This window comes from Bubalus bubalis, chromosome 6 (genome assembly GCF_019923935.1).
Source record: "Bubalus bubalis isolate 160015118507 breed Murrah chromosome 6, NDDB_SH_1, whole genome shotgun sequence".
NCBI classification, from domain to species: Eukaryota; Metazoa; Chordata; class Mammalia; order Artiodactyla; family Bovidae; genus Bubalus; species Bubalus bubalis.
Window position 1 is genome coordinate 116702097 of NC_059162.1, and position 12161 is coordinate 116714257.

The 12161-nt window shown below is 51.9% G+C and overlaps 1 protein-coding gene across 42 annotated transcripts in view; it reads left to right on the forward strand.

Moving 5' to 3' along the window:
• The first annotated feature begins 423 nt into the window (after window positions 1-423).
• Window positions 424-12161, forward strand: part of LRRFIP1 (LRR binding FLII interacting protein 1) — a 161590-nt gene continuing 149852 nt past the window's right edge. For 40 of the 42 annotated variants that reach the window (XM_025289251.3, XM_025289253.3, XM_025289254.3 and 37 more), the window contains exon 1: window positions 424-595. In XM_025289251.3, the coding sequence (XP_025145036.3) occupies window positions 500-595 (96 nt within the window). In that variant the 5' untranslated portion in view covers window positions 424-499. The remainder of the gene's footprint in view (window positions 596-12161) is intronic. The other 2 variants (XM_045166202.1, XM_025289249.3) reach the window with 1 other exon arrangement.

Sequence of the window (12161 nt, forward strand, 5' to 3'; positions counted from 1 at the left end):
CCCTGGCCCCTGGAGTCCCAGCGCACCCGGCTCCCCGGTCCTCCTTCGGCGCATCCCCGCAGCCCGGGTCCCGGTGCCCCTCTCTCTGGGAGTCCCCAGACTCCAGCCCCCAGCGCCCAGGTCCCCATCTGGCTCGCCCCGGTCCCCGTGTCCCTTCACCCCGACTCCGCTTCAGGCTCCCCAGTCCCTGTCCCCCGCGTCCCTGCAGTCCCCGCAGCCCGGGTCTCCGTGACCCCCTTCCCCGGGCGTCCCCAGACCCAGGCCCCCAGCGCCCGGGTGCCCATCTGGCGCGCCCCGGGGTCCCTGCAGTCCCTGCAGCCCCGGTCCCCGCGTCCCCCTCCCCGGGCGTCCCCAGCCCCTGTCCCCGCGTCCCCGCGTCCCCGGCCCGCGCCCGCTGACGCCATGACGCCGGCGGAGGGCGGGGCGGAGCGGGGCAGGGCGGCCAGAGGGGCGCGGGCGGCGGAGCCAGGGTCCCGCGGCGCAGCGGGCGACGCGGCCGATGGACATGGGCACGCAGGGCTCGGGGCGCAAGCGGCTCCCCAACCGGGAGCGGCTGACGGCAGAGGACGACGCGCTGAACCAGATCGCACGCGAGGTGAGCGCGGGGCCCGGCCGGAGCGGGGCGCGGGCGCCGGGCTCCGCCGCAGCTGTCGGGCGTCCGTCCGCCGGCTCGGCGGGCGGGGCGCGGGCCGGACCGGCACCTCGGTGGGCCGGGCGCGGGTCCTCCGCCGCGGGAACGGGCAGGCGACACCGAGCCCTACCCCCAGGCCCCCGGCCCCGTCCGGCCGCCGCCCCCTCGCCGAGCGGAACTGGGGTGCCGCCCCCCCTGCGCACGGTGGCCTCGGGCCGGCCTGGTGGGGGGCGAGCGCCCGACTGGGTTGTTCGCCGCATCGTGGGGGTGACGTAGGCCCGAGCCCCGGAGGCCTGCGGACAGTCCCCGGAGGGCACATGGCCCTGGCGAAATGACCCGGCTCCTGTGTGTGACCCGCTGTCGTCTCGATTGTCACACAGGGCGCAGCTGGGGCGCGAACTGGGGTCTCCCTGGATCTCGTTTCTGGACCGAGGCTTAAAGCGGGCCCAGGCACGCTGAGGTTCTCATTAAAGTTTCCAGGGCAGAGTTTATTATGACGGTCGATGATGAACTTGAAGTGTGCAAATTAAAGGAGCCCCGCTAGGGTGACTTGTACAAACGCCTTTTCTTCCCACAAGAATTCAACCTTTGGGCTAAACAAACCGCAGGGGAAAGATGCCAGGGAGACCCGGGACAGCAGGTTCCCTGGGAAGGGGTGAGACTCTTGGGGCCCACAGGGGACAGAGCTTGGCTTGTCATGTCACAGAACACCTTTGTACGCCTTCTGGATTGCCTAGCCAGCGTGCTCACTGTAGACAGGCCCCCCTCCCCATCCACTCTCTTCCAAGTGTTGGAGTGTGATGGAGAGGCTGTCTACATGTCTTTATCATCACGTGGAAAAACCTCCAGGCGGTGTAGACTGCGGTGTCTGGTTGCCTCACTCAGCTATTTATGGAGGTCCACTCTAGTACCAGTTCTTAGATGATTGGCTTTTATGGACTCGTGGCTGTCGCTCAGTATTTGTTGAATATTGAATGAATAAATGCGTTTATTTTTCTCCATGTGGGAAGAAACTGGGCTTTCCAGGAAAACTCCTATTCAGCCCTTAAAACCCATGGTAGATTTGTGTCCTGTGTGGGACCTCCCCCATCAGCCCAGGCAGAGGTCTCCCCGCCTGCACTCGGGCTCCTCTAGGTTTTGCTCCCTACACCTGCCGTGGTGGTCACGTGGCTTCAGCCATTTCTGTTCACCTGTCCGACCCCCGTGGAAGGCGGCCACGAGGCAGGCACCGTCTTACTCATTTCGCATCCCCAGCGTTCAACACAGAGCCGGGCACATAGTAAGTGCTGCTAAGTCTCTGTTATATTGCCTAAAAAACCTAAGGGGTACGAGGCACTTACAGTACATGTGGCTAAATATAGGCGCTTGCTAAATGTAGCAGCTTGAACATAATCCCCACCCCTGTGAAGACGGTCATGTAAGTAAGTGTTTAAACATAAAACCAAACAGGTGTTCTCCGGGAGGCCTGAGGTGACACGATCCGTGGGCCTTGTCTTTCCAGCAGTGGTTGCAGACAGAGGAAGGAGACTGAGGGTCCCGAAGTCCACCCCGTGTCTGCTGGATTTTATTAAAACAGACTGAAAGGAAAAGCCAAGGGATGCTCCTGGGGGGAGAGCCTTGAGGTGCAGAGTAACCGGGCACCCACGGGCCTGCCTCCCAGCCTGGGGACGCAGTTGGCGGTGACAAATTCAGACACGGGCGTCAGACCCAGGACTGGAGCTGCACACAACTCCTCTGTGCTATCCTAGTCAGCCCCTTCCCGGTCTCTGTTTTTTCATCTTTAAAATGGGAAAAAGACCTCCCCTGAGGCTGTCAGGAGTAACGGAAGTGAGCAGCAGACGTAAAGTGAGTCACTGGCTAGATGTAAGGACTACAGGCTTGCAGCGTCCCAATAACCCCGGCCATGTAGCTGTTCCGAGTGCTGAGTGGCAGCTATCTGTCATGTTGGAAGGAGCCGATGCAAATACATTTTACTGCCAACTGAATTCTGTCTCCCAACTGTGAAAATTAGAATCACTATTCAAATGGCAAATATCTATTCACCATGGAGTTCTAGAGAGTTCTTATAAAAATCAACAAAATTATCTTAAAGTTTCATATGAATACTTTCTCATTTGCTCATTGACTCAGCAGATACATGCTGCTCTTTCTGAAGCCCTGTCCTAGGGAGACTGGGATTCAGGGATGGACTTAAAGAGCATCCGCCCTTGAGGAGTTGGGGTCTGACTTAGAGCATGACAATAATAGAAGACAGGAAGAGATCTGAGATTAAAAGGATATTGGCCCCTGAAGGTTTGGAAATGAGAGAGTAACAATTGATCGATGGGACTAAGAATAGCAATCAGAGGCGGCTCCCTGGAGGAAGTGGCATTTTGCGTTATTCTTGAAGAAACCCTGACCTGGACTGGCCTCCACGAGGGGAAATGTTCTGGCTGGAGGGCAGATTCTCCAGGCACCGTCCCCAGGGTGGTGGCCCCTGGTCTCCACAGCGTTTCTGCAGCCGGCTCTGCTGGGCGTCTCTGCAGGTGGCCTCATCCTCAGGCTGCCTTGCTTTAGCAGACACTGCCCACCCCTCCGAACCCACATGCCCCATCTCTTCTGGTGGCTCTGTCCTGGGAGCTGGAAGCATCTTCCCTGACAAATCTCGCAAGTCTCCCCCGCCACTCCTGAGCCAAGCTCTCTGACCAGGACAGCCAAGCTCTCTGACCGCGGCACGGGGGCAGGGCAGGGAAGGTTACCAGTGATCAATCAGGCCTCTCCTGGAAATGGGAAATGGGGGGACGTGGCCTCCCCCGAAGCTCTTGGGGGGCCTGACGGAAAAAATCAAGAGGCCTCAGAAAAGTGGCAGGGGGTGGGGCAGGCTTGGGTCAGGCAGGCCCCCAGGAATGTGCACTCAGAGGATAAGTGAATTCCAGGCTGCGATGATGGAGTCGGGCAGGGACAGGGAGCAATGGGGACGGGGGTGGGGTGTGAGGGGGGCAGCGGGGAACGGGGGCAGGACCACAGTGGAGAGCTGGCTGCATCCCCCTCGATGGCTTCGGACTCTCTATGTGGAGGAACAGGAAGCAGGGACCCAGTGGAAGCTCTGCTTTTATATTTCCGCAGTTCCCTTATGGTCTCACTCCAGGCAAGTTGATAGTAAATGGAGCTGTAACTTGAAAACGCTGCAGATGCGTTTGCAGGAGTGGCTTATTTCTCGCTGTCTGAGGTGGGATTCAGGCAACATGTTTACAGGAAGAAGGTCCAGTAAGCTACCTTGAGACGCTGGGGCAGCATGTCTCTCACCCCCGGGGAGGCGTGTCTGAAAGCAGATGTAGTTTTCTCTCCCACCGCCTTGAGCGTTCTGCTCAGGATTCTGGTAGCATCCACACCTCTCATCCCATGCTCCGCCGGGAGCGCGAGCGTGTTGTCTCAGAACACCAGCCATTTGCGTTTCCAGTACAAGGACGTCGGCTCTGCAGGCTGCAGGAGACCGGCCCTTGGGTGAGCTCACCGTCCAGTGAACGCTGGTGGGGTTTCCTTCCTCTCTCACAGCACAGCGACCCCCCACGACTGTGGCCTCCTCTCCAAGGTAGTCTCGCTGGGACGCTGCCCTCGGGGTACCCCCACCAGGGTACTTCCCAGGTTCCCCCCTATTGGCGGAAGTTGACCCCTGACCTGTGAGAGCAGCTGTTCTGTGTTTATGACCCCTCCCCTTCACTAGAGAAGCGCCCATGGCCCCATAAGGGTCAACCTTTCCGGGGAGGGGAGTTACGACCTCGTACCCCAGGGCCAGCAACTGACCCAGGGGAGTGAGGATGCAGGAAGCCCCACCCCACCCATTTGCCTCCTAAAGGAACCGACAACGGGGTGCAGGTCACCCTCCAGGGCCCCCAAGGGAGGGCCCAAGGGCAGGCTCCACTGAGGCCACCTCCCTTCCCCCCAGCCCCTCACCGCCCCCCGCTGACAGTGCTCCCTGGACAGAACACTCACCTCCAAACCCCAGCCCCGGGCTCCACTTCTGGCCACCTAGCTTAGGACAGCCTCCTTGCCTCACTCTGGGTGGTCCCACGAATACAAAATGTTCTGTCCTAAAGCTCCTGGTCACTTGCTGTGCTCCCACCCCTCATCCTTCCCAAATAGCCCCAGAGAGATCACCCTGTTCTGAAGGACCCTGACCGCTTTTCCAGTCCAGTCTTGAGGCCATTTGAGGGCCCAGTTTGGGCGTGGGCCTCTGTGTAGAGCGGCCCCAAAGTCTGGTTCCGTTGGACCCCCGCTTCCCCTTCTTCCGGCTCTTGGCAGGCAGGTCTGACTCCTCTGGAGTCAGAAGTGAGCCCTGACGGCACGATGCAGGCTGCTGGTGTGTGGGCACGGCCCGTGCCCTTGGGTGAGGTCACACGGGGGTGGCACGGCCCGTGCCCTCGGGTGAGGTCACAAGGGGGTGGCATCTACAATATGGGCTTCCTGCAGCTGGTTTCCCTCCATTTGAACCATCACCTTCACTTGTTTCTCCCCAACAAGTTTGCTTGTCTGAAGCTGGCCAGTGCATGCAGACCGTTTGGACCGGAGGGTGAAATCTATCCAGTGTGGCCAGCGGTTTGGGACTGGGGTGGTGTCAGAGCCCCTCCTTCCAGGGTGGGAAGAGGTGAGGGGCCTTCAGACACCTCCACCCCCGCCCCCAGTTCCCCCCAGTTCTAATGCAACCACTGTGGGGTGACCCCGGGCTCCTCCCCGGCTCGTCGTCCTGAGACGATCATATCTTGGTGCATCAGTAACAGGCATTAGGAATATGACAAGATGAGCCTTCCGAGTGGATGTGTGTCACGGTCTGAGCTGTCAGGGGAATGGCCCGCACCCTGCCTGTGACCTGGGGCTGATTCCCGACAAGACGGTTCTGGATGGGGGGTGGGCAGTCCTGCTGGGCTCCCATGATCTGCGGGCCCCGCCCCACGGCTATTTCTGTCAGAGGGCCAGCTGTCTCCCTGTCCCTTTTCTGGGCAACTCTGTGATGACTCATGGGTTTAGTAGTCGGGGCTGTGAATGCGTGTGGAGGACCTGAAGCATCTGCTCCATAGAGTGACCATCAGGGACCTGGGTTCTCACTGAGCCTGTCACCTGTGAGCCTTGTCAGGGTTCAGGAGGGACATGGGGGAGAGGTGGCGACCGAGGGTGCTTTTAAGATCTGAGGTGGGTCAGGGACTCCCAGAAGCTTCTCCCCTGTAAGTGTATGCCATCCCATCGGAAGAGTTTAAAGCATCTCTGTTGGACGTGGAGAAACCACTTCAAGATGCTCGGTGACTTGTCTGAGGTCATCTAGTAACTCAGAGGTGTCAGGTCATCGTCCAGGCTGTTTCCTGGATCAGAGTCTTGGCTCCACGCAAGGCCCTATTCCAGGCGGTGCCCTGCAGTTAAGCTGACTTGCTTCCCATCTCAGGCACTGTTGTCCTCAACTGCCCTCTGAACCATCAGGCTTAACATTGCATGTTCAGTTCAGTTCAGTCGCTCAGTCGTGTCCGACTCTCTGCGACCCCATGAATCACAGCACACCAGGCCCCCCAGTCCATCACCAACTCCCGGAGTTCACTCAGACTCACGTCCATTGAGTCGGTGATGCCATCAGCCATCTCATCTTCTGTCGTCCTCTTCTCCTCCTGCCCCCAATCCCTCCCAGCATCAGAGTCTTTTCCAATGAGTCAACTCTTCGCATGAGGTGGCCAAAGCACTGGAGTTTCAGCTTCAGCATCATTCCTTCCAAAGAAATCCCAGGGCTGATCTCCTTCAGAATGGACTGGTTGGATCTCCATGCAGTCCAAGGGACTCTCAAGAGTCTTCTCCAACACCACAGTTCAAAAGCATCAATTCTTCAGCACTCAGCTTTCTTAACAGTCCAACTCTCACATCCATACATGACCACTGGAAAAACCATAGCCTTGAGTAGACGGACCTTTTTTGGCAAAGTAATGTCTCTGCTTTTCAATATGCTGGTCATAACTTTTCTTCCAAGGAGTAAGCGTCTTTTCATTTCATGGCTGCAGTCACCATCTGCAGTGGTTTTGGAGCCCCCAAAAATAAAGTCTGATGCTGTTTCCACTGTTTCCCCATATATTTCCCATGAAGTGATGGGACCAGATGCCATGATCTTCGTTTTCTAAATGTTGAGTTTTACGCCAACTTTTTCACTCTCCTCTTTCACTTTCATCAAGAGGCTTTTGAGTTCCTCTTCACTTTCTGCCATAAGGGTGGTGTCATCTGCATATCTGAGGTTATTGATATTTCTCCCAGCAATCTTAATTCCAGCTTGTGCTTCTTCAAGTCCAGCATTTCTCATGATGTACTCTGCATATAAGTTAAATAAGCAGGGTGACAATATACAGCCTTGACGTACTCCTTTTCCTATTTGAAACCAGTGTGTTGTTCCATGTCCAGTTCTAACTGTTGCTTCCTGACCTGCATACAAATTTCTCAAGAGGCAGGTCAGGTGGTCTGGTATTCCCATCTCTTGAAGAATTTTCCACAGTTTATTGTGATCCACACAGTCAAAGGCTTTGGCATAGTCAATAAAGCAGAAATAGATGTTTTTCTGGAACTCTCTTCTTTTTCGATGATCCAGCAGATGTTGGCAATTTGATCTTTGGTTCCTCTGCCTTTTCTAAAACCAGCTTGAACATCTGGAAGTTCACAGTTCACGTGTTGCTGAAGGCTGGCTTGGAGAATTTTGAGCATTACTTTACTAGCATGTGAGATGAGATGAGTGCAATTGTGCGGTACTTACTGTTTCTCCTCCTCCTCTTTTTTTTTTCACACTTTCATCTTTAAAAATTAATTTTATGTCATTAAAGTAATGTTTGTTTTCACCCTGGTCCCATATTCTCAGGCCATTCTCCACACAACAGCTGGGTGGTCCTTCTAAAACATGTCAGATTGTGTCATAATGGCTTTCCATATCCCTCAGTAAAAGCCAAGCTCTTAATGGGCTTTGTTGTTGTTCATTCAACAACGCCATGGACGGTAGCACCCAGGCTCTTCTGTCCTCCACTGTCTCCCAGAGTTTGCTCAAATTCATGTCCATTGAGTCGGTGATGCCATCCAACCATCTCATCCTCTGTCATCCCTTTCTCCTCCCACCTTCAATCTTTCCCAGCATCAGGGTTTTTTCCAGTGACTCAGCTCTTCACATTAGGTGGCCAAAGTATTGGAGCTTCAGCTTCAGCAACAGTCCTTCCAATGAGTATTCAAAGCTGATTTCCTTTAGGATGGACTGGCTAACGGCCTTATAAGACCCTAAATGACCTGGTAATGGGCCCCCCATTTGTAAATAATACGCGTGTGCACTATTCATTGATTTTCAACTGTCGGCACCACGTGCCGGCCTCCTGATTGGAGGGAGGACTTGGGTCTGTGGGTCTAGCTCAGGCTCACTCCCCGCTTTCTCCCCCCTCTTCTTCACGTCATAGTGACATTGCGCTTATAGATTCATAAATGACCGCTAGCAGAACAACAGACTGGTTAAGAGTGTGGGGGCCCAAGTCAGTTTTCCTTTTTCCTGGGTTCAGTCCCCGATCCTTCCACTTACTCCGTGACCTCAGGCAAGTTCCTTAACCACTTTGTGTCTCTGTTCCCTCATCTGTAAGATGGGAACATTTTAAGAGTATGCTTCTTCCCGGGTTTTATGGGGGTAAATGAAGTATTTCATGAGAAGACCTCAGAAGGAGACCAGAACATGCTCAGTGAACACTGGTGGTGATGACGTAGTGTGATAGCGCTAAGTGCAGAGCCAACAAGTATACGATTATGTTTTTCTTTATACAACTTTCTGCTTTTTTTGGAGTTCATTATTTCCTTTTTTCCCCAATCGCTCATCTCTTTGTGTATCTCTCATGCCTAATTTCTCACGAGCTTTTGAACAGAAACCTTTGCAATATTATTTTCTATGTGATTAAATGAATCTATCAGTTCCGCTTTATGCCCTCCTGGAAATCTCCCCCCGAGAGCTCTGTGCAGTCTGCGCTGAGTGCTCTCGGGCTTTGTGTCAGCTGCCCTCCCCTTTGCCGCTTCTTTGTTGCTGTCGATGCATCAGTGTGTGCTGGATTCTTCACTGTCTTCTTTCTTGAGCTACTAACTCATTTTGTTGGAACACACCCTTCAGTAGCTTTTGAGAGAGAGCACCTTTTCTAAGCGCTTGCATGTCTGAAAATGTCTTTATTGTACCCTCACACTTGATAGTTCAGCTGAGTATAGAGTTCTAGGTTAGAATAATTTTTTTCTGAAGAATGACAGAGATTTCTATGTATACTTTGAAATTATTTCCAGCGTGTATTGTTAACTGGAAAAAAAGCAATGTGCAGAAAATGAAGATAGCATGCCATCGCTCAGGTGAGGAGGTCTGTGACTTGCCTGCATTTGCATAAGGAAACTGGCAGAAAGTACATAAAAGCAATGTGGAGATGTAAGTGGAAACGTAGATTTGTTAAGTGTAACTTTGTACTCCTTTGATATTTGATTTTTATGTGATTTTCTCTCTTTATTTTTGGCTCTGCTGGGTCTTCCCTGCTGCACGGCCTCTTCTGTAGTCGTGGAAGCGGGGACTGCTCTCTAGCTGCAGTGTGCAGACTTCTGATTGTAGCGCCTTCTCGGTGCGGAGCTAGGGCTCTAGGCGCGCGGCTTCAGCAGCTGTGCTGCACGGGCTTCGTTGCTCCACGGCGTGTGGAATCCTCCCGATCAGGGATGGGACTCGTGTCTCCTGTATTACCAGGTGGGCTCTTTACCACTGAGCCACCAGGGAAGCTCTGTATTACCTATTTAATAAAATAAAATAATAAATACCAAAAATGTATAATTAACTGTTTCCTACCATAATTATGAAGACTTTTTTTCCATTTTATTCTAGCTTTCAGGATTGCTTTGATCATTTTGATGCCTTATATATTCTCAGTATCTTGTGTAACATCTATTTTTACACTCTACAAGCTTTCAGGATCCTCTCTTGATTCTCAGTATTCTGGATTTTATTTTTACATTCATTCAATCTGGAAATGTATATCCTAAAATTCTGGGATATTTTCTGAAAAATTTCCCCTTCCCACTGTTTGCTCTGTTCTTTTAAAGAAACTCCTGTTGATAGAATTAGCTTCTTTTTTCCTCTTATTTTCTAGCTTTTTGTATTTTGGTGATACTTTATGGCTGATTACTCAGCTTTATCTTCCCCTCCTTCTACTAAACTTATTTGTCCTATATTTTATTTCTAAGAGTATCCGTTTGTTTGTTTGGGTTCTGTGGTCCATTTTTATAGCATCCTTTTTGGTCACTAATGCAGTACCTTTTTCTGTCATTCTGAGGAGTATTTATTTTGCTTTTCTGATTGTTCCTGAAAATTGCTTTTGTTCCCTGTGTGATGGTCTATTCCTTTCTGTCCTTTGTGTGATTTGGCCTCTGTCTTTAACCTTGGAGCCCTTCCCAGAGATGTGATGATCCTTGGATCCATTCATGTATGAGGATGAGGCACTAAAAAACTGGGAGACAATTTGAGGGAAGGCTAGGAGGGCTTCCCAGATGGCACTAGTGGTAAAGAACCCACCTGCCAATGCAGGAAACATGGGAGAAGGAAGTGGCAACCCACCCCAGTATTCTTGCCTGGAGAATCCAGAGGAGAGCCACAGAGGAGGCTGGTGGGTAACAGTCTATGAGATCGCAAAGAGTCAGACACAGCTGAGTACATAGGAGGGTAAATACCACAAGATTCGGCCAGGACACCTCCTGGGGTGCGGTGGGGTAGCGGAGGTGTTGGCCCCAGACTTTAAGTAGCTCCTCAGGGCACCGGCACACAGTCAGGATTTGAACCCGAGTCCCCCTGTCTTCAAGGCCAGCACCTTGACCACAGAGGAAATGCTGCTTAATGCGAACAAACCAAGCCTCTCTAATTTGGTACCTAGAGATGGAGTTTTGTTTTTGATGAAGGGGGTAGAAGAGGTTGAGAAGAAAGTTGGAAAATAGTCTGAGACTTATACCAAGGAAGAGGTTAAGTCCATGCAGCCCAAACTGGAGAACTGGTCACAACTGTGTGCTTTTACTCAGAGTGGAAAAATGTCAAATTAGGTGAGCAAACAGCGTTATTTTAAAAAATAAGATTTTCATAGCTTCAGGCATCAAGAAGAATTCATTTGTTGGTTCGGAAAATTCTCTTAAGATCTGAGAGGTATTTTCCATAAAACAAATAGAAAATACCTGGAGAGGTTAGGTAGGCAGAATGTGATACCGTCTTGGCAGCGGGTGAGCCCCTGGATCAGCAAGAGCCAGAGCCAGAGCCGTCCAGTGCCTCCCCTGGCGGATTAAGTTGCGATGTTCCCACCCACTCCTTGGCTCAGAGGAGTGAACGAAAAATCCCGCAGTGGTCACAGTACTGTTTCAGCAAGCAGAAACCAGGAGATCTAAAGTTGTTCGTTAGGCTTTTAACCTCCCTCACATAAGTTTATTCATTTTTCCACCCTTACCCTTGATTGCTTTTTGCTTCTTATCTTCTTTTGTGATGTCTCTTGTTGTTGTGCCTTTTAATATGCTTTCTAGATTGGTCATAGCTTTTCTTCCAAGGAGCAAGCATCTTTTGATTTCACGGCTGCATGCTGTGATTTTGGAGCCCAAGAAAATAAAGTCTCTCACTGTTTCCACTGTTTCCCCATCTATTTGCCATGAAGTGATGGGACTAGATGCCATGATCTTAGTTTTTTGGTTTTTTTTTTTTTTTTTTGAATGTTGAATTTTAAGCCAACTTTTTCACTCTCCTCTTTCACTTTCATCAAGAGGCTCTTTAGTTCACTTTCTGCCATAAGGGTGATGTCATCTGCATATCTGAGGTTATTGGTATTTCTTCCAGTAATCTTGATTCCAGCTTGTGCATTATCCAGCACTGTGGTGTTGGAGAAGACTCTTGAGAGTCCCTTGGACTGCAAGGAGACCAAACCAGTCAATCCTAAAGGAAATCAGTCCTGAATATTCATTGGAAGGACTGATGCTGAAGCTGAAACTCCAATACTTTGACCACCCTATACGAAGAGCCAACTCTTTGGAAAAGACCCTGATGCTGGGAAAGATTGAAGGCAGGAGGAGAAGGGGACGACAGAGGATGAGATGGCTGGATGGCATCACCAACACTATGGACATGAGTTTGAGCAAGCTCTGGGAGTTGGTGATGGACAGGGAGGCCTGACGTGCTGCAGTCCATGAGGTTGCAAAGAGTCAGACACGGCTGAGCCACTGAACTGAACTTGTTGTGCGGTCACTAAGTCATGTCCGACTCTTTGCGCCCCCATGGACTGCAGCATGCCAGGCTCCCCTGTCCTTCACTATCTCCCGGAGTTTACTCAAATTCATATCCGTTGAGTCAGTTATTCTCTCTAACCATTTCAGGCACATGAGAAGATGTGGAGTTTTCCAGGTTGACACTGGGAGAGATGGAATTTCCGTATTGATTAAACAACTAACACAACCCCACCCTGGATGCCCTAAAATATAGCTTGAAGTCACCCCTGAAGCCCTCAGAGCAGAGCTGGCCAGTAGG